This window comes from Genypterus blacodes, unplaced genomic scaffold, assembly GCF_046128005.1.
Source record: "Genypterus blacodes isolate CSIRO-AG114 ecotype Tasmania unplaced genomic scaffold, CSIRO-AGI_Gbla_v1 ptg000032l_1, whole genome shotgun sequence".
NCBI lineage: Eukaryota > Metazoa > Chordata > Actinopteri > Ophidiiformes > Ophidiidae > Genypterus > Genypterus blacodes.
In genome coordinates, this window is record NW_027466845.1 from 4,385,380 (window position 1) to 4,408,479 (window position 23,100).

Consider the following 23,100-nt stretch of genomic DNA (forward strand, 5'->3'; position numbering starts at 1 on the left):
TGATTTGATCTCCTCTCTTTAGTCCTATTTAACCTCATCATCTGTCTTTATCTGTCTGGGAGATGACCTAATGAAAAGAGATAATGGAAATACTGGATATACATTTGAGAGGGTAGGGAAATTGATCAACTCGATATTGATTTCTTTTGAGAATATACAAATTAAGACTTTACCCATTTTATATGACTTTGCCATCCGGATTAGTTTTTAATGCTCTAATAAGAGAGCCTCGTCTGCCGTCCTCTCATATTAACCTAAAGCAGCTGGCCGACTTTCTCACCGGCTGTAAAATGCCCTTTAATACACCAGGTGTCTGCTGTTGGCCGAGACTCAATTGGCGTATGAGAGATGTACCTCCAATATGTTTCCTTTTCCAATAGGCTTAGGCGGCTCTGTAGCACTCCAGCACTTCCTGTTCACGTAAGCTTCTTAAAGCAAACACTAGACGGGGGAGTTTCTTTCAGTCAGACTGGCGCTTTGGCAGTAGCTGATCCCACGGCGAGAACACAGGTCATTGTTGAGAAGCTGCTCTTGTATAAGATGTCTTTCACTCTACCAGCCACGGTTCTATAGTCTGGAATAGAATGTATAATCAATTCATTACCATTGGCTTACTCTATTTGACTGTCAAAGATTTAACTCTCAATTTGTTAATGTAATGAGAGGCAGGGAGGAGAAACCTGACAGAAAATCAGCACGCATTCATCCAGCTCTTGATTTCAATGTCTAAACACGTGAACAGTAATTCCTCTGCACACGTGTGCCGCACAGGAGCCACAGTACGTATGGAAAGAGAGGGAGTCATGCCTGTGCAGCGTGAGTGACAGATAGTAGGAGTGTAACCTGTGATTGCCAATGGACGTGCTCCAGTAATGGAATGTTGTCTCTCCCTGGATGCCACTTGCTGCAGCCTGTTGTGTATGTGTGTGTGTTGAAGTGGAACATGGAAGGAGGGAAGGAAGGAGAGATGAAACAGGAAGTAATGGATTCAATCAGGATCAAACTTGGGTTGTCTGACAGTTTTTCTACGCTCACATCGAGTGTTTCTTTGAACAAGGTGAAGTGGAGTGTCTGGGTTTTTCTTTCTTTTTGGAGGTGATGTTTGGAAACTATAAAACAATTGAATCTATATTCTCGTGGAGAGGGAAGAGAACATTATAGTGAATGCTGGATAAACTGGTGCTTGGTGTTTTCCAAATGGAGCTAAACCTGTTTAAGCCACTGTATTTATAAAATGGTCATCAATGCAAAACACTACTAATTAAATTGACATTTGTATTTCTGTGTGGATTATTGAAGTCCATTCTGAGCTCACTTAATTTGAGGGTCCAGGGATCAATTCCCCTTGTGATTTGTTCTTCTCTTGGGAATGATGTTTGTTTTTGCTGCAGCGTTTATGTTTTTTCAATTTGAATATATAAAGTCACAGCTGAAGCATGGTCTGTTGTCATGTAACCATGGTTTGCATTTACATACTCGGCCTTCACATCACTTCAACAAGATAATAACATACTACAACCTTCCCTTTCACATTGTAAACGTTTGGCCAAGACAAGTGGTATGTGGATGTGTTATGCCTGTTTGTTTGTTTGCCCTTTTGTAACGGTGGTGTTGTGGACACTCAAACAGTCTGAGCTTGTTACTGGAAATAGCTACCTGGTGTTTTTATATGAGGGGTTGGTGAAGGGCCATAGAACCCCAAAAATGACTTTAAATTTGGTCTAAAACCTGCAGAGTGTGTCTGCTCTAAGGTGCCTTGGCACAATGAGTCACCCAATTCCGTTTGTTTATTTCAAACCAAACATTCCAGTCCTGCTTTCCATCACACAGCCTACACCAAGGAAATCAACAGCAGCTTTCATATCGTAAATTATAATGCAAATTCTATTAAACCCCATGCTTGGTGTGACGTCCTACACACCACTTTTCTAAGCTAATCAAACCTAATAGCTGTTTGGCTGTGTATACTCAATTATACCACCACCAATTACCAATAATACTCTTCAATGAAATGCAGCTTCATAAATATATATTGTCCTTAAAGTAAAGTAGCCTCCTCTCTTAAGTCACCACACGCCTCTGTATTATTTGGCCGTCATCTTCCAGCTACGATGTTCCTATTTGGCAGTGGGTTGCTCATAGTCGTCGTGTCTCTCTCTTTGTTTGTACAGGCAGGGTGATCTAATGAGGTTTCCCCCCCTCACACTGGTAATGCTCTGATATGGTTTTAAAGCCGACCTTCCACAGTGGCACACAGTAAATAGCCCTGCAGGGAACTCGTGCAATCATCTCTAGTGTCAAACCGAGACGCATAGCACACACTTACACACACACACACACACACACGCACACACACTTGATTATATGTCCTAAACCTCATAAGACATTCAAGGCACATACGTACAGTTGCAGGAACGCCGTGAGGGAAAGTATCCACAGATGTCCAGAGGAGATGAAGGCTATTGCGGGCGTGTGTGAGGGGCGGTGCAAACTGGAAACATTTACTGAAAGATTCATGTGGAAGGAACTTATGAATGCACCAAGCAATCGACACATCCAATCCCAAGAGATCTGCGGTGGTACAGGATGTCGCCCTGGGTGACAGTTGGCTTGGGATGGGATGTGTTTTTGTTTTTCAAAGTGGTTCCCTTCCTCTTCTCCCGTCAGCTCTTCCTTCAATTGCTTGTTGTTTTCAGGCAATGAAGGAGTCAGGAACCCCTGGAGAATACAGAATATTGTGTATATGGATTATTAGGGCTTTAAGAGCAGCAGATGGAATTCCTCCACTCGCATGCCTCTGCACATGTCCAACACCCCTTTGTGAGCCTGCCGCCCGTGTGGTGACAGGCCCACAAAGACGTCTCTTAAGTAGCTTTTAAATTTACATTTACTTTACCTCGCTCTCATCAATGTTTCCTTTTCTTTTCTCCCCCTTTCTTTATATAAAAATCAATCTCCAATATGTAACTGCAAGCCCATTCTAATGTCAAAAGCTTTCTTCAATAAAAATATTCAACAGAAAAAGCTTTCTAAAGTGAGACTTAAGGCTCACTTTGCCGATTTGACATATTGTACTTTGTCACTACAGTGTGTAACGTGCAGATCTTACACGTGGCCTGAAATGATCGTGACGCATATTTCACATGTTGCTGTGTTTCCCCTGATGCCTCTCTGCATTAGTGAAGGAAAGGGATTGGTGGATGATGGACCTGTAGGGTTGTCGGCTCTATGGGGATTCAGAGCTGCTGACTGCTGCTGCCAAGGCAAAGGTTGAAAGAGGGGGCTTCAGATTTGCGTTTGATGTCTTGTTGGATGGAACTCTTGCCACAGGATGATGATCACAGTGTTCTCGCTTCCATTCTGGCCCAGAACCTCGGTTGCATCCCACATTTTTCCGTCTCCCCCACATTTCCTGTCTCTCCCTCTCCAGTAGCTTTATCCAGCAGTAATTGTGACTAATGAATATCCTACTGTTGATAACAGGCTTGTCAATCAGTGGCACCGGCCAGCAGCCGGCTAATGCTATGTGTGCCCTGGCAGGTCACAACTCACACTGACTGAATATGAAATTGCACAGCTGTGTGTGTGTGTGTGTGTGTGTGTGTGTGTGTGTGTGTGTGTGTGTGTGTGTGTGTGTGTGTGTGTGTGTGTGTGTGTGTGTGTGTGTGTGTGTGTGTGTGTGTGTGTGTGTGTGTGTGTGTGTGTGTGTGTGTGTGTGTGTGTGTGTCACTGGTGCTGTAGTATCAGTGGCGTAACTTTTCCCTTAAAAATGGGAGCCAGACATTTGGGCCGGACGGCTACAGAAACATTTTGTGCCGGAGCAATCACTCCCCACAGAGAGATACCGTGAAGTGCTTTACACAGAGCTCCCTCACGATTACATTTAATGAGTCTGATTTTTACATTTTGCTGCAAGAGCATCTCCCTTTTATCGCCTCAGATCGTAACAAGTTTTAACATTAAAAAAAAAGGCTTAGAACAGCTCACCCTCATCTAATTTCTATTATAACTACTGCAAAAAAACATTGGAGGGTATTAGACCAAAAGAAATGAACACGATTCTCCAGTCGTTACCGTGGCTGGCCGGTACTCTGCCCACTTGATCTTAAAGTGCTGTTACTTGTGTGTAACTCTCTTGTTGCTGAGCTCCGGGCTAAAGTTGATCTACCAGAAGAAGAATGTTCACGCCGTCTCTTAGATTTTCTATCTGACAAGTAGTTTTGCCTCAAGTGACAACTCGATTTGTTGAAGTGGCATTTAACTTTATAGTTCTCACATCCGCAAGCTTCCAACTTTCCAAACGGTCTCGTGTCGTGCTGCACTTTTATGTGTATCAAACGTCCCTCGCTGGAGATTCTCCAGACTCACAGTGACGCACCGACTGGAGAATCTACCACGCAAGCATGTCCACCAATCTGTGGTGAGAATAAAGTGACACCAAGTGTGACCCGACAGAAAGCTCTGCTGAATTTCTGGCATTTGCTCTTCAACTTGGCACGCCTCAGTCACATTCTGTCCTCGGCAAGTGATGAGGTCAGGAAACTACTGTGTGCAAGGAGACGGGTGGAGAAAATGGTCTATTGATCTATTCCGACACATCAAGCCCACGAAATAGAGACCTAATTTGTTTTTAATCATGTGTCAGTTAGTTTAGAAGAATTAGGAGTGGAAGTAGTTACTTCCCATTAATTATTCCGTAATTGCTATGATTATTCATGATGATTATTAAACAGTAGGTTAAATTTAGAAACCTCAACCAAGATCCCCAGTGTTTGGTGAATATTTTAATTGTTAAATGTGTGATGAAACATCGTAGCTCAAGGCCGAGCCGTGTATCTGCTGAAGTGTTAGCAGACGATGGGAAAATGGAGCCTCTTTCAGGATGTGAACCGAGGTTGGCGGAGGAACATCTGGGTCATTACGAATACATCATCTGTGAGTGCAGCTAGTTTCTTGGCTCATCATAGTTACTGTCCCCGGAGGCAGAGAACAACATTAAAGTAACTTTCTGAAGACCACAGAACTCTCTTGACACAAGGGCCTGAATGTGCTCTGACTTCCCACAGCCTATTTGTGGCAATTTTAGCCTAGTGTTAGTTTTTCTTTTGTTTTGTTAACCCGGCTGTGATTCAGTCTGCGGACGCTTTCAGAGGAGATGATTCAAACATTTGTATCGGGGTACTTGACATTGAGCGTTGTTGACAAATGAAAAGTCCTCTTAATCTATTCTATTTTCATTCTTGGCCCGATGTCATAAGTCCTGCTTCACTGCTGAGATTTGCTTGTGTCACACTCTGTTTCAAGTCCATTTGGATCTTCTCACCTGCTACCACAAGTCCGTCTCACTCCATTTACAGCTTCCACACACTGACACTCTCCATTTAAATATATAAACTTACTGCTTACTGTCATTCTTCTTGTCTTAAAAAAAACAAATCTCCTTTCCTTTTCTGTCCTGCAGGCTCATCACGAAAGCACAGCGCCGCACACTGGTGCCTGCAGAATATTGCACAAGAGTCAGTGGAAAGCTCTGATGAGGAGTTCTTCGACGCGAGAGGTTAGTGTTCAATTGAGCGTTCACAAAAGAAGGCAGATCAAGTATCAATCGGATGATGCATGTATTTATACAAGTACTTGTCCCCGGCTCTGGCCCCAGGGCCAAGACAATAACAAACACTTGGAGGAAGAAACAACAAGCACAATAATGTCCCATCTTGTATTCACAGTTTAGTCATTAACTTGGAGAAACACAGACTTAATGAGTTTGGCTTTGTTGAGATTGATTAATGCACTTATTTAAATGCATAAGGGATTTTGCAAACCCGCACAGGTGTCTTCATTTACGGCTGGTTAGACTCTCTTTCCAGGCAGGAGTTGAATGTTTGGCAATTTGCTGAGGTCACCAAATCCCAAATGACCAAGAGCATCAGAATCATGTTTGCTGACCGCCCCTTTTTAGATGCAACTAAACTATTTGGGGCATTTGGAAGATGTCAGTCAAGCAATGAATAAATGTTGACACAGTTCTAATGCTGCCTTGGATTGCACTCAGAAATATTTAACCTCCTTCTTGGGAAACGCGGCATTGAGCTGCTTTTCAAGTCGGAATCTCAGGCGACGTCTCAGGCGAGGTGTTTCATGTCCGTATGAAGCGAGCCACTGTTGTGCTGTAAATCATTAGGAGCTGCTTGTGGTTTGCCGAACAAACATAAAGCTCTTGTGGTACGTCCATGTTTTCCTTATCAGAGGTTATTGTTAAAAGCAATTCCTACTTGTTTTGAACAATTCCACTGTGCGTTTTGAAGCTGCTGATTGGCTTGAATGAAACATAATCAGGATGCCAGTTTGGCCAGAAGGAAACGCACGAGAGAACACAGCCGCAGAGGAAGTTCTTGGGGGAATAAGTGGAATACTTATCGCAGCAATTATCCACAGTGCCTATTTCCTATGAGACCGTTGACAGAGATACTTATCAATTACGTGCTATTATAACACATTCTTACTTTGCATTACGGTAGTCAACAGTCAGCTCTGTGACTCTCAGGTGTCACACGTGCTTTTAAAATCCAGCTCAAACTGTACGTGCCCTGTTCCATTTTGTTCCATTTTCAGTTTTGTCCTTGAAGAACGTCATTGGCTGTGAACTCCCTGGATGTTATGTCTCTGTTTGTGGAATCTTTTACCTCTATTTGTCCATTCTGCTCAGGTTATCTTATTTTCTTGCTGCTATCCTCGTCTTCAATCTTCCTGATTTGCTCTCTGCCACCGTTTGCCACGGTGTCCTATAGGAGAGGAGATATTCTCCTTATCACAGCTGTCACGGAGCACAGACAGGCATTGCTCAAAAAGCGTACGGCAGGCCCGGTGTCAATGTCATCAGTAAGCAGGAATCACTGTGGAATGAGATAACGCATTCATGCTCTGAATATATATGAGCTGTATATATATTTATATTTATGTTTATATGATATCTGCAGCATTCGGCTCCAGCTAGGAAACACTTACTGAGAGACAACATCTGTACCAACAGGGATGCAGAGAGGGGGAGGGGGCGGGGGGAGACCACCAACAGTTACATTTGATATCTTGTTTGTTGTCTCTTTGTGTGTTTATTGTTTTATTTTATGTCTCTGCCTCTGTTATGTGATTGTAACCGTGGGATATGAAGGCTTTGCCATGAATTCCCCCCAAATGGCCAATAACTGAATTATTCAGAACGTGCTTTGCACTTTTTTCCGCCCCGCAACCAGAAGGATTTTGATGTATTTGTGTTTCGGGAGTCGACGGGCGAGAATATTAAGCAGGAACTGTCATTTTCATATTTCCATATTTCCGTTTCACAAAGCAGACCTGCAGCTCCTTCTGTCTGCTGCCGCACTCGTCTGTTTGCCTCCAGTGTTTCATCTCTTTCTCTGTTTTACGTTGCTTTATTATTCCACGGCACATTGTGCATAGGAGCCTTTAATAGATTCACACACAAAAGTGGAATGACCTTGTGGCACTGCAGTGTTTTTAATCATTAAGTTGTGAAAAGTCCAATTATCCTCATTTCTGAGATCAAAGCAGAGTCGCATAAAAGCCAAAATGTAATCCTGCTTTAGTTTTGTAAAAGGGAAGGTAAGAGGGGGAGCGTCTGTGTGAGCGTGTGTGTGTGTAGGGTATTGTAGGACAGCGAAGGAAACGTCAACTCAAACATAAACATCTGCTCGCTATGAAGCTCTTCCCTAAAAAGGAAACCAAAACAAGGTCATTAAGGGTCACAGCCGCTTCTTGACTGCATCGCTCCAGTCTGAGCAGCACTGTGTGTGTGTGTGTGTGTGTGTGTGTGTGTGTGTGTGTGTGTGTGTGTGTGTGTGTGTGTGTGTGTGTGTGTGTGTGTGTGTGTGTGTGTGTGTGTGTGTGTGTGTGTGTGTGTGTGTGTGTGTGTGTGTGTGTGTGTGTGTGTATAAACGGAAGGAGTTAGACCTAAGAGTGAAAAATGAAAGAGTGATTGAGGGGGAGTTTGTCATATCACAGTGCAACCACTCAAACGTCAGAAACACGCTTGGGGGAGTTTTATTTATGCGGCTCTGATTAATGCCTTCACCCACACTGCCTAACCCTGCATGCAGTGGAAGCGTGGACGTGCATGAAAAGCCGCCAAGATTGTGTTTAGTTTCCCGCTAATGAGACGAAGCCCGAGCATCATCTGAAACGGTTTATGTCATTTGTTGAGACACTTCAATATATTTGCTGTAAGCCCCTGTGTGGCCTGCAGCTGGCTCGGCTTCTCTGAGCTGATTAAAAACACACACACACACACACACACACACACACACACACACACACACACACACACACACACACACACACACACACACACACACACACACACACACACACACACACACACACACACAGATGGAAGTGTGTCTATAGCAGCTCTTTTATTTGCACTGGGCCACTCACACTGGTGATGTTTACTAGATTCATTCTCTCTCAATATGCTCGTGTGTGTGTGTGTGTGTGTGTGTGTGTGTGTGTGTGTGTGTGTGTGTGTGTGTGTGTGTGTGTGTGTGTGTGTGTGTGTGTGTGTGTGTGTGTGTGTGTGTGTGTGTGTGTGTGTGTGTGTGTGTGTGTGTGTGTGTGTGAGAGAGAGAGTGATCAATCAGTGTTGCATTCACAGATGTTTTCCAAGACAAGCGTGCAGATGTTGTGTTCATCTTCATCCACGTGTCCGGTTTGTTACGGGGAGTCGAGACAGAAATGACGGCTCAGTCTCCAACTCTCTCTGACAACCCCCCAGCTGCCCACACACACACAAACGCACACACAAAGGCGCACTGCACACTTTGTCACAGCTCCTTGTGCTCGGCCTGCTGATGAAAGCAGGAGCGTAACGCAGGATGCTAACAGAGTCTGAGGCGGCTAGTTTGATAGAGGTGAAACCTGCTGTAGTGTGTTTCCTCTGCTGTCATCCAGTTATTGCTGCTGCACACTGCCGCTGTGGGAGTGTCCCTGCTGGTGTGTGAGTGTGAGTGTGATATAAATATTCCAGTGAGAGTGTGTGCTACTAGGAGCTACAACCACTTCTGACAGCCAGATGACTTACAAATCTCCTCTCTCTGTATTTGGAGATCGGGCGATACGACACACAGATTGAGCATCAAGGGCCAGAAAGAGAAGCTCATCAACAACAAAACAATCATGCAGTCTGTTCAACATGACGCTGATAGTGATCAACAGGTGTCACTCCTTGTCGTACTCGTAGTATTTGATTTGTTGGTGTTTGGAGGCGAATGCGTTCCAGACGATGGCGGCGGCGGCGGCGGCACAACACACCGACATCAACCCGTGCAGCTCATTATTTTTAAGTAGTCCCACCTTCAAAGTCATGATCGCCTGTTGCTATGGCGACGCTGCCGATGATTGCCAATTGCACGTTGCGCTACCGCCATCCCAAGTTCAACACTCGAGGAAGAAAAGATTGAAGACTATGAGTGAGTGGAGTGATTTGAAGCTGAAACCAGTTTTTAAACTTTGAGCTCCAACAAACCAGATGTTACACAGAGGAGGCTGAGAGGAAGACGACGGGTTTCTTCCTCTTCTTCTCTGCTGTAGTTGCGCCACACCGAGAAGAACGGCTGCCCTGAATAATGTAGAAATTTGCTCCTGTATTTGTGTTCCCCGTTCAAGACTCAAACAAAACAAGGCGTTGAGTGAGATAGAGATAGATTAGATAGATTAGGTTATTGGTTTAAATGCTTCATCCAGTCAAATTTGCTTTGCCATTAATGAGATATACAGTTTGTGCAACACTGAGATGTTTTAGCGCAGCAAAGCTTGGCCCAGTTTATTAGAGTATGGAAATGAAGCGAGAGGTTGAAAGGGATTTTTGTTGCTTAATGCGCTGGAGAACGTGCGTCAATATTCTGTGTTGAATGGATTCTACAGTGAAGCCTCTCAGCTGCTGTGTGGCCGGTGAGCGTCAGCAGTGGAGGATTTCACGCTGGCTTCTCTCCACTGCATCTTGAAGAATCAGTGGATATGAAGTGGCTGCTCTGCTCACCTCCAGTCACAGATGAGGGGATTTAACCCTTTTCTGCCCGGCGCCCCTCCTCCTCCTCCTCCCTCTCCACCTCCAGACCTCCTTGCAGCCCTTCAGCCCTCACTGATCTTCCTGCGGTCGTTTGCTCACAGGGGCGAAAAATCTCATTTTTTATTCTTTATGACGGATGACTGCGTCTTCTAGCTGCCGGAGCGTGAGTCAGTGCGATTGTCACAGCTGTTAATCTGTGTTTGTTGTTCGACGACGTAGAAATTGACAGATTGTGCCTGAAAGGAAGTTGATGGTATTGGCTGTTGTGTGTAACCCGCACAGCTATTCACAGTCTAATACGGCTGCTTTTGTTCGACTCGCTGCGTGTTTTCAGTAGACAAACTGTGTGTGACTGCTTTGCCACGTAGTTCAGACTTTACAACAACAACAAGGTGAAGAATTGAAAAAGGAAAGAGGCATTTAATTTCATCTCAACTCATTTCCTTTATTTGCATTCAGAGTTAACAGTATGTTGAGGCAGATTGTGCTCATCCATCCATCTTTCCTGGCTGAGCAAAGTAGCCCTGATGTCCTCTCCCTAGCCACGCCCGGGGGGATCCCCAGGCATTCCAAAGACACAGAATTCCAAGGAATATTCTGCATCTTTCTTCCCAGAACCCCTGTCAGATCCCCAAACCACCTCTGCTGGATCCTTCCGTTGCGTTTCTCTTTTGAGCTCCGTCTAGATGTACGAGCTGCTCTTTCCTGTAGATAAGTGCGACATCATCACTGATACGTTTCAACCGCTTTACACTCTGCAATCTCCTTTCTTCAGCATCTACCCAGAGCCGGTGACTCGAGGACAGGATCGGAACTTAGATTGACTGCGGAATGCGATCCCTCCCATCATCGTCATTGATAAGTCCCGGAGGTGTTGTAAGTTCACTCCGGGGCAGCAACTCTCTGCTCACACACACTTGCAATGTATTTACAAAATGATTTCTGCCGACAATGTTGTTTTTCTACGCGGGCGACTAAAGCAGGATTTATGTTAGGTGGTCAAGGCCGGGCGGCGAGAAACCACTCGGCTCAGGTCGTATCGTAGTTACCGCGGTTAAATCAGAACCGGATGAAGGTTAAGTTTGTTGTATGCGTTGACATTTTGTTTTATGGTGTAAAAATATCTCGGTTATGAATGAGCATGTGCTGGAACTTTGGGTCAAACATGAGCAATTCTAAGGTGAGATCCAGTTCTGGGATTTCTGCCAATAGAATATTGTTATTTGTAAATATGTGCGTCTGCTGTCCAACGCCGATGATTTTCACTTTGGTGAATCGCACTAAATTCATCGGCATGTCGATTGGAAAGGAACTTTGAAGAAGAATGTTAAACAAAAGGAGCTGCAGAGTTCCTTTATCAGAGTTTTTCTCGGTGCTGGACGTCTGTGCTCATCAGTGTCTCTCTACCTGGTCACAGCAGGAGGGGCTTTCACTGATTCCTTTTCTCTAGTCGAAGGTGAAATCAGTTGTTTGTGTGAATGAAAATCAGTCTCCGGTCTTGATAACGTCCTCGTTAGCGTCCTGGACGCTGCCTGAGTCTGATTGGATCCTAGCAGGCAGCCGAGCTTCTGTTTGCTCTGTGGAGAATCATCATCCGTGAATGAATTACAGATAAACTCTGTGTAAGCTGTCAGCCGTCCAGGTCCCCGACCAGAACAAGACCAGGCAGGGAAGTCTACAACTTGTGGTTGGACAGTATCTCAAGACTTGCGTCCCTGCTGCACACATTCCATTTCCAGCGGTTGCTTGTGATGGATCACTGTGTGAGCGAGACCACGTACTGTATGTTTGCTACCAGCTGTGCCTGGGCTCCAGGATGGAAATTCAAAGGGAAGTATGCTAATGACTGTAGATTATCACCTGTTCAAGGTGTTAGTATAACAGGAAACATGTCGTATGTGCTGCTGAACACAGAACATATGCAGATGTGTCCTGGTGTATGGAGCCAAGTACACTCATGACTGGAGTCGCCATAATACAAATATTGTTGTTGTTCCTTCATGGTTGCTTCTAATCTGATCATTCCCTGTAAGTGAGGCAATAAGTCACTGGAGACACACACAGGTGGACACGCATTTTTCATCTTAATGAACTGATTTGTCTTTCCATTCAGCGGCCCCTCGTTTCCTTTTGCGTCCCAGTCTAGTTTCCCGTCGACGTCTCTCCGGTCTCGTCTCAGGGATTAACTTTGCAACTGCTGCTCTTCATTTTTTGCCTCGGCTCCAGATTGAAGTACATTTCCTCGATCCTTTCCCAGATTCTCTCTCTCTGTAATCCAGTCAGTCCAATGAGGCGACTGGAGATGGAAGCTGCAGCTGTATCAAATGTCGGCAAAGTTCAAATCAAACAAATGAGCTTTAATTCATTCCAGTTATGAAAGTCTTCCCGTGAAATTGGTAATGTGATCGTGATGATGTGCATATTGTGCCGAGGCCGCTGAAGCTCGAAGCGTCATAAGTGCTTTAGAATGGAACCAACATGACCATCATGGCCACCCTCTCCTCTCCTCTCGTCTCCTTTTCATCTTTCTTCATTGTTGCATATCAAATCACCTTTTCCTGCTGTGAGCTATGTTCCCGTTTCTTTCCGCCGCCATCAGTCTCCGGCAGCCCACTAACCTGACAGACTCATTCTGTTTTCGGCATTTTGCGTATAATCCCCCTAAGCTGCCTCATTCTCGCTGCGCGTCACAGGAAGGTAAATGAGGCTTTAATAGGACCATTTGTATATTGGCGACTGCTCTCCTGCAGCCATGATGGCGGTAATAACGACGAAGGAATGGAGAAATATCGATGATGTGTAACGGGAAAGGTTATCTGAGGGCGCTTTCTCATCAGTTAAGAGTCGGCGGCTCGTCCTCCCTCTTCCCCCAGGACACCTCCTCACTGGGAGCTGACAGGTTGAAGGATGTTTCTACGTCTATTTCCCTCCCTGCAGCGCCGGCTGCTCCGGGCGAAAACCTCACGTCACTCCCCCCCCCCCCCCCCCCCGCTGACATATCCCCGAATCTGGAGACGCTGCGGCTCCGTCTGATTTCTGTCTCGAGCGTCTTTATTTGACTTTTTTGTCCCTGCTGCAGCTGATTTAGCTCAGCTCAGCTCAGCTCAGCTCAGCTCGGTCGTAGAGGAGAAGCTTCACTCACCTCATTTGCATTCTCCTCCCGTCCAAACGCCGTCTTACTGACATCCTGCGCCGCTTTGCTCAGATCCAATCAGCATCTCTCTCTGTCTCTCTCCCCCTCTCTCTCTCTCTCTCTCTCTCTCTCTCTTTATCATTGTCCTCCACACCTCTGCTCTGATTCTGTGTGCGTCTGGAGAATATGCGGAAATGAAAGTTTGTGTTGTTGCACATTTACCTCTGAACCTCCTCAGTCAGACGGAAAAGATGGTTTGATCCCAAAAAAAGAAGAAGCCTGTGCCTAGCATGAGTGCAGCAGATGCAGAACCGTGTGTGTGTAGGGGGGGGGGGGGCTCTGTCAGGTGTGGGCTCTCTTGGATGACAGTGTTGCTGCAGGAGCGGCCAAACATGTTGGTCACGCTCACCACAGCATAGCCGCCTTGTGTCTTTGGCTCCGGCTCCAGCATCGCCCCGGTCCAGCTCAGCTTATGCTTCAGTCTGACAATGTGTTGGTTCATATTTTAATGTCTTTCTCTCTGATCGGTTTGGCCCAAATCCCAGAACAGAGTGTTGGATTTCCTCTTTGATGCTGCAATACCTGACCTGTGTGTGTGTGTGTGTGTGTGTGTGTGTGTGTGTGTGTGTGTGTGTGTGTGTGTGTGTGTGTGTGTGTGTGTGTGTGTGTGTGTGTGTGTGTGTGTGTGTGTGTGTGTGTGTGTGTGTGTGTGTGTGTGTGTGTGTGTGTGTGTGTGTGTCTGTGTCCCAGCAGATGTTATGGAGGGGAAAAGTGCCATTCTGTTGGGCATGAGTCAATGGAACTCCAATGACCTGGTGGAGCAGATTGAAACTCTGGGGCACATGGAGAACCAGTCACATGGTACGTTTTGCACACACACACACACACACACACACACACACACACACACACACACACACACAAATATGCACACATTAACTGTATGTACATTCACATGTGAAAGTGTCCTGAATGAAGTGAACCTTTTTCGGAATTATACCTTTTTTCATGAATTGATTGAATGTTGGAAGTCTTGGAAGCCCCTTGGTATCAGAATAAATCAAGACCAAACTGCTTTCAGAGGATTCCTGCTGATTTGAAGGCTCCAGACGGTTTGAGGCGTGAGTGAAGGCTCGGCCCCTCCTTGATTGATTCCTCTCCGATCTCTTCCCTCTTTAATGAGGCAAGAAGCCGCCGGAGACGTAAACGGGGGAATACGCATTTTCCGTCTCAATGAATTGATTTGTCTTTGATTCAGCGGCGTCGCCCCCTCATTTCACCGTGCGTGCTTGTTTGCTTTTCTCGCCGACCTTCCTCCGCTCCCGTGGCGTGGCGGCGGTCTCGTCTGGAGGATTACCACGACGACAGCTGCTTCTTATTTGCTGCCTCGGCTGCAGATTAAAAGACTTTCCTTGATCTTTTCCGTGATATTCTCCTGTAATCCATCCAATTCAATGAACCAAACACAGATGGAGACGACGCTGCTGTGTCACATTTCATCAGACTTCAAGTTAAACAATAATCCCCCGGAACTTCTAAGTTATGTCATCGGAGCCATTTATGAAAGTCTTTGGTGTGATTATATAAATCCACTAACTGAATTACAAGTGGCAGCAGAATGAATTACAGCTTACAGAAACTAGATACCAACTTTGAACAGCCCAAGATCATAAATCCATGTTGGGATTTGTACACATCAGCGGTCCGGGATTGAATCTGAGAAATCCCACAGCAGCAGCAGGGTTTCCTTTGAGTTAAACTGCGGCTACAAGTGCTTTTTTCCTCTTAAATCGATCGGAAATAGAGATTCATATAAAAATGTGGTGAACAAACACTGTGGCTTTGGAAGTTATTGAAAGAAGATGCAACCTGCAGGGAAATGCAGTGATGTAATGGTAATGTAAGAAGAGGGCATTCTGAGGGCATGAATATTCCTCCAGTACGTCCACACACACACACACACACACACACTCATGCATGAATGAGCACAAACCACTCACATGAAGGCTAGAAAAGTGTGAACACCTGCTGGCCATGAAAGATGATTTGTTGTGAAAAATACTTCAAAAAACATAAAAGATGTGTTGAAATCAAATAGAAAAAATCTGGCAGCGGCCATGAGACTATTTGAAGCTGTTTTGGATACAAATCAACCGGATTCAGGAGGAATTCAATTCAGTTGCACTCCTTTTTACATATTGACCGAAAAGAGTCGATTTGCATCGGAAACTGCTTGAACACATTATAAGCCGGACAAACTCAGTTGCAGACAGAAAATCATTGGAAAAAGGGGCCACCGAGCTAATTTCATTTCCAATTCGATGACTCATAACGTGTGTGTTCTCCGTGTTTATCTTAATTATCATGTTTGTGAATCCAATCAGTAACAAATGAGTCGCTTGAGGTGGAGAGAATTAACTCAAATGGAAAAACATCAAACCTGTATTAAAGTGCTTTGGGAGCCAGGCAACCCAAAAAAAAATGAGTCTACTTTGTGCACCATTTGGCCTCTAATGAAGATTCTGTGTGTTGGAGCGTCGACGCCCCTCAATCCTGCCAGAGACGTTTAATTACATCAGGTGAAGCTGAAATAAAGGCGGCGAGGTCGTGTGTGTGTGTGTGTTCACCCTGCGAGACACTGCGGTGGGTATAGTGCATCAAATGGAATGTATGATGAACGTGACGCCTTTGTGGAGATCTGAAGACAAAACTGTGCCACGCTTAACTGTGTTTAAGTGTTTAACCCTTAGAGGCCAAATGCTCCTTTGTTTCGCCTGTATGGTCTAAATATGATGAAAGAGCAGATTCATGCTGCTGTGATGTTGTCAGTAAGCCTGCGTCTGTGATGAAGCAGCTGCTGTCTGTTTCTATCACGCCACTGAAAAATCAAAGTGTGTGTGTGTGCTAATACACACACACACACAAAGCAAATCACGGCAATACCAATTATTAGGCAATGAATTCAGCACAGTCGTCTTTACTGAGATACAAAGACGAGCGGATTGAGAATTGGATTTGCCAAAAAGTCTCTCTCTCTCTCTCTCTCCCTCCCTCTCTCCCTCTCCCCCTCCCTCGCTCTCTTTTGTGTGTTCCATCTCTCATCCATCTAAGTTGCCACAACAGCAAAGTAAGACTTTCCCAAAATAGAATGGAGGCTCGACGTTGCCTTGCATGCAAATATGCGCTCGCTGAAGCTCTGCACCGTTTGTTTACTTCCCACAGTGGTCGAGGCACAAGAACGTTAAAGAGGTAAATCTAACTGTGAAACATTCAGCCAGAGGGGGGAAAACAATGACGAACAGGAAGAATGGCTGATCTGAACGAGCTGCTCTCTCGGGGGCATTTGGGGATTTTTCTAAAGTTATCACCGTGCACACACACACACACACACACACGTCCTCTAATGAGCTCAGTCACCAGAGTGAGGCCAAGGGATAAAAGTTGACCATGAGGCGTTACCAAGGAGATGAGAACAAGGGCAAACTGTCCAACAACGGCCAAAAGAAGTCAGAGTATTTGGAGCAGCTGTAGACGTCCTGGGTGGGGCGGTGAGGTCGTTGTGTAGCTGCTGCCTCCTTACAACACAAAGCTCCAGCCGGGTTCCTTCTGTGTGCATGTTGGCACCATGTTGTCATATTCTAAACAGCCTGTAGGAGTGAACGAGTGTTAGACTCGTGCTGGGCGTGCAGGCGGGCAGAGACGGTGGCTGGGCGGACGGACGGGATTGAGTGTGACAAACGAGCCCAAACACACACGGGAGCCTGAATCTCACCTGCAGCTTTGGTTTGGCTGCACTGAGCTCTGGACCAGACTGCAGGAGAAGCAACGCTCGGTTAAGATGAACGATCAAAGCTGAGCGGCAGACAGAGCCAACATATTGTTATCAGAGGCGGCGATTTAGCGGCTGTGTCCTCTCCCCTTTGATCTCCATCTCTCCGTCTGTATCTCTCTTTATCTCGCTCTCTCTCGCTCTCTCACACTCTACTCTCCACTGTTCTGTTATTCCCTCTTTTGCTCTCTTGAGCTCCTCTAACCGTCCATTCCCCTCTGCTCTCCTCTGCTCATACAGTCACCTCTCATCACATCACCCCATTGTGTTCTCATCCCCCCAACCCCCCCCCACCGCTCTCCTTCCCTCTTCTCATATTCATTATGTCACACGCCACCGCCAACTGTAAACACTTTCCCTCCCTCCTGATAGACGAGGCCAGTGGTGATGGAAAGGCCCGTGACAGAGAGGAGAAGCCTGCAGCACATCTCCCAACCCCCCTTGCCCCCCTCACCACCTCATTTTCCATGCTGTTCTGCCTCTTCATCCTCTTCATCCTCCACACACACACACACAGCTCGGTGATGTCTCAGGCTCCTGTCAGCGAGCCTCAGCCACACGGGGCCGACGTCTCTCCTGCTTCTCCCATCTGCTCGCTGCGCAAACACGTCTTATCAGCTTTTTTGTCTGTTTGTGTTCCGCTGCTCTTTTCATCGCCACCTTCTCTCTCTCCCCGGCTCCATTCAGCGGCCCGTGCTGTGATACAGTCAGACCTGAAATAGTCACGTTGCATAACTGATCTTTCTCCATGTTTTCTCCCCGACGCTCCACCATAAACAAAAACCAGTGACTCCCACTTGGCCACCTTAAAGGTTGGTGCTGCCAGGCTCTGGAGGAAATCGGTTAAAAGCAAAGCTACCTAATATGGGCGTTTAGAGGCGGTTTTGTTTGCAGTGACTAAGTGTCGAGCGCTGCCAAGCATCTGAGCTGGCACGTTCTCCAGCAGTGTAATATACACTGGAAACATAATGTGCCACCGAGAGGATCCTGGAGGAGATATATTGAAATGTTTTCCATTTTCTGTGTAGCATCCAGCCCCCCCCCTTCTTCCTCCTCCTCCTCCTCCGCATGCACCCCGCCGCTCTATTCACATGCATGTAGAGAGAGATATCCAAACCATAAATTTAGACTCTCATCTGTATTCTATCTCCCCCCTCCCTCCTCCCATTCATTACACACGGAGACACACTCTCCATTCTTCTCTTAATTCCGTTTAAATTAATGTTTTTACCCTCCTTTCTTTACGCACACATCTATTTCCCCCCTAGAACAAAAGCTTGAAAGCTTCGAGGACAAAAGCAATTTCTCCATGGAATGAAGAATAATAAAGGAAGACAAACGGAGGGGAGACTTAATGATAACAAATGCCCGACTGTAAAGATGAGACTCTGCCTCTGATGTCAGCGATATCAACCTGCCTCATCTCCTTTATTTTACAGCCCTTTGGTCGTAATTGTGCTCTCTGTCTGTCGGTCTGTCGGTCTCTCTGCTTTTGTGGGTGTGTGTGTGTGCCTGCAGCGTAGACCTGGAAGCGTGTGTCGGTCTGTGTTCATGCGTATATGCGTCTGGTTGGAAGTGTGAGCAGATAGTCACACACCCAAACAATGCGGTCGCCGCCTGCAGCTGCGGGAGGAAGCAGGAGGATATGAAATGAAATTGAATAAATCCATAGTGTGTGTGTGTGATTGTGTGTGTTTGTGTGTGTGTGTGCGTGTGTGTGTGTCCTTTCAGGGCAGCATAGATGCGACTGGTGGTTAACATTTTCTTTGACCCGTTACAAACGACGACAATGTGTTTATAGTATATATATGCAGCAGAGTGTAAGGACAGTAGGTATTATAGATTTGAGTGTGTGTGTGTGTGTGTGTGTGTGAGTGTGTGTGGGGTTCCTCTAGCTGCAGTGCTGTTGGGCTCTCCTGCGGGTTCTGGCAGTGGGGGACGTTACAGGCCATCATGCCAATAGCAGAGAGCAGATGGCGGCGCGTGTTAGCATGCCTCTGCTGTGCCAGGGGTCAGTTCACCCAGTTAAGAAATTACTTTTCTCCAAATGAGCACATTCACCTGCTGCTAGGAACAGCAGCCGTGAACAGATTAGTACCTCCTTCACCTCTCAGCATCATGACGCCTGACAGGTCTCGCGTGCTGCTGTTCAAACAACAACAAACCAGAACCCTAACACGATCTTCATACCAACACGCTTCTGCAGTATATTAGAGTAACATGTAAGGAAGATTGGTCTGGTGTGTGTTCAGATGAAGCAGTTCCTTGGCTCGTCTTTTGCCTCATGTGGGGTGTTGGCAGCATTCAAGCTTCTGGTCCTCTGGTTTCTGGAAGCTGCTCTGTCCCGCCTCAGCGCTCCGTTATGTGAGTGGGTTTTGCTTTTTCTTGGAGTTTGTCAAGAAGAAGTTTGTCAGATGTTGAGAAACTCTGAAATTTTATGCAGGGACTGCTCAGCAATGTGTGTTTCTCCAACTGATGCCCATGCTGTTGAGGCAAGATGGCTCTGATGGTGGTTATCAAACCACGTCATCAAGTATGCTGACCACATCACTGTAATGGTTCTAGTCAGCAGTGGTCAGAGTCTGTGTGTACATAGAAGGTAGGATTCGTCTCCCACACGGCTACTTCTACAACTTTAGCCATCCAGTTATTTGTGGTAAGCGTCTCCGCTCTTTGAAGGAAGGAAGCTGTTGAAGCTCCGAAGAGCTCCGACAAGAATCCCTGTGGGAGAAGGTTGCAGGACATTGCAGCAGCCAGAGTGGATGGTTTGAGGATAACGGCAAGAGTAATGGTGTCAACGGTCACATTCTAAAGCCCACCCTGTGTGTGTGTGTCTGTGTGTGTGTGTGTGTGAGTCAATCCTTTCTGTAAATCGAAATACATATACATATATATATATAAAAAGCAGAATGGCTGATTGTGGAGCTCTGGAATTGGATCTGCTGTAAGGAACGGGAGCTTTCTCAGTTGGCATCTCACCGCATCTCATCCTGCAGCCTCCATAGCAAAGGAAGCTCACTAACAACACCTGCATCCGTAGAAACATCTACACCAAGCAAGGATTCTCATTCAGATCCTGCCTGCGTGCTGCAGAGCCACCGGGGGGAGTGTGTTGATGCATCGCCTCCCCACCTGCTTATTGGCCTCCTTGCTGCACCTTAGACTGCGAGCCGCTTCAGTGTGTAATGAGAAGAGCAGGAGTAGATAATTCAGTCCTCCCCTGGCCTCCATTCAGGAAGGTGTTCACAAATTCTGCACTCACAAATCATTCTGCATTACCAATGTCCCCCCTCTTCCTCCCTGCTGCCTTTGGGAAACATTGCAGAGAAAGTCAGGCCCAGGCTCTTTGTATGAACGTGTGTGTGTGTGTGTGTGTGTGTGGTGTTTGTGTGAGAGAGAGACTCTATGTAGCTTACACAGTCAAAAATAACACCAAAGGCTTGGACGGATTTTTAATGTGTTTCACAGGATGGGAACATTTATTGTTAAAATCATCTTAATCTTTTACAGTCTGTAGTTTCTAAGATATTCTGTGCTCCTCCACCATGGAGGAGAAGATTTGCAGCGATAATGTAGCTCGCTAATGAGCTGATTCACACCCCAGAAATTTTTCATTTTCATATTTTCATTTTATCTGCGAAGATAAAAGTCTCTGGTGTGGAATGTGAGTCTTCCGGTTGATGAATGCAGTGTTTGTGCTTCTCATTGTCATTCTCTTGCGCTTGTGTTTCTCCCATCTGCTGGGTTTAAAATGATAAATCTGAGAGGTGATAGAAAAGGTGGCAAACAGATAGAAAAAACAGACAGGAAGTGGTAAACAGAAAACAAAGACTCTGCATGGTAGAGAGAGAGAGAGAGAGAGAGAGAGAGAGAGAGAGAGAGAGAGAGAGAGAGAGAGAGAGAGAGAGAGAGAGAGAGAGAGAGAGAGAGAGAGATCCATCCTGTGTCCTACAAAACGTATTGGATTTCATGGAAAAATGGCATTTTAAATCACAGGGGTTCAGACAGAATGACACAGTGGGATTCAGGAAGCAATCGATGAATGAATGATTCATCCGTCCTCATTCAGCCTTTCCATCTTCATAAAGTTCTTTTGTGGAATCATTTGCTGTCTCTCCCATGAATAAGTAACTATGATTTTTAGATTTCTGGCTGCAGAATGATAAGTGAGGTGTCGTCGCTCGGTGCCTGCCTGCTGTTGTCAGGTGTCTGGGCTCCAAGCTGCAGGAAATGGAAATGATGAACTTTAGGTTGAACTTTTCACACCGTTTCTGAGAGCGAGGGAGAGACAGAGAGGGGGTGAGTGAGTGAGAGAGAGGGAGAGAATGCACGTATCGACTGGAAGGATTAAGACCTTGGAGAGAAAAGCACAAGAAATGAAAACAGAGAGGCAGTGGATGGATAAAGACGGAGTGATTAGAGTCCTCCATCACAAATCTGATGCAGGAGGAAATGGCCCCTATAACAGCAGGAAGCTGGTTTATACCTGAGCTGCACAACTGCAAAGTGATTGTGTGGGTTTGCTTGGATATCACAGACATCTTACTTATAGTGGAGTGTAGGAGAAGCCCAGCATGGCCACCACTCACACACATGATGAGGTGAGCTGGACTCTGTTAGGAGTGACGGACTGATAGCAGACCTGATGCTGTCAGACTGAGAGCCTGTTCACTTTACACCTCAGTGCTCTGTGTGAGTTAGAGTATAAACAGCGATACCATACGTTCCTATTCTGTTTATTTACAGAATTGATCTCATCATGAAATACTGAGTCATGATCCTTGAGCTTTGTCTCTACGTGTTAGAGTGCTGAGGATCGTAACAAGCTCATAACATCAATTCCGTTTTAGTTTCAAACATCAGGGATAAGAAAGTGAAGATGCTTTGATTTGTAGATGATTCAAGCATTTCCTACTGTGTGCTTTATATTGTAGAATGTATGAAAACCAACACTTCACTCCATCAGCCTGATCAATGTGCCTGTGAGGTCCTAATGAAACCTATTTCGGCTTTTTGCCACTGTCGCTTTGAGTTTCAGGGGCCTTTTTAGTGGGAATGATCAGACAGCGAAATGATACAAGCCTCCAGCGTTATGTTAAGATGCTGACAACCCTCTTAAAGTCATTATCGTGCTTTCATAGCCGATCCATAGCAGACTAATGCAAAGTTGTTTCCAGAGATGCACTGCAGAGGAGAAATTAAATGTGTGACAAAGACAAAGCAAGCAGAACGCAATCCTATCTAACAGCAACAACAGGTGTAAATGAAATGAGAGCTTTGTAATGCAGATCATAAGGTGTCCGCATACTTATGGCACATCTTTCATCTTTCACGTGTTCCTATCTGAATGTTTTCTAACTGAAATTCTGTCTTCTTGGAAAAAGGAAAATCACCCTCCGTTCATTTCCTGTTTTCTGAGACCAAAATAGCGTTGTGTGTTCCTTTCCCCCCCGAGCTTTGGTTTCAGGCAGACAGGCAGGCAGGCAGGCAGGCAGGCAGGCAGGCTGGGCTGTGGGCAGGGGGCTGAGGAGAACAGAGCTGACAGAGCGTGAGTCTGGGAAGAGCCTCCCATGACAGCCAGTCCCAGAAGAAGAGGCCAAATAAACACAGAGGCATCACAGCGCCGGGGCCACGCCTCCAGCCAGGACACACACACACACACACAGGCACACAAAGAGACAATACGTGTGGGGTGGGAGAGAGATGACGCAGTGTGTTGAGGCTTCCGGCAAGGTTGGGAGTTCGGCTCAGGTTCCTGTCATATACCGTACACACACTTCCAGTCCACACAGTTGGCAGGAGAAATGACTCCATCCCTGTACGTTCTGTCCCGACCACGATGACAAAGACGTGCATTGTTCCCTCGCATCTGACGAGACAGAATCCAATTACGTGAGATGGCAGGAGATGCTGGAGCAGACGATGCCACGGCTCTCCTGCTGTTTACTCTGGGTATTGACTCTCAAATCTTACGCCGATGCCATTTGAGGCCAAAGGCACACAGAGCCAGACGCCCAGTGTGGAGTGTGAATGGAGACAAATGAAGAGGCATTAGCACTA

The 23,100-nt window shown here is 46.0% G+C and overlaps 1 protein-coding gene across 1 annotated transcript in view; it reads left to right on the plus strand.

The window, feature by feature from the left end:
* Positions 1–23,100, plus strand: part of pitpnm3 (PITPNM family member 3) — a 55,544-nt gene that overhangs the window by 6,858 nt on the left and 25,586 nt on the right. Inside the window, exons 2-3 of the mRNA XM_076146523.1 lie at positions 5,462–5,557; positions 13,965–14,072. Coding sequence (XP_076002638.1) covers positions 5,462–5,557; positions 13,965–14,072 — 204 coding nt within the window. The remainder of the gene's footprint in view (positions 1–5,461; positions 5,558–13,964; positions 14,073–23,100) is intronic.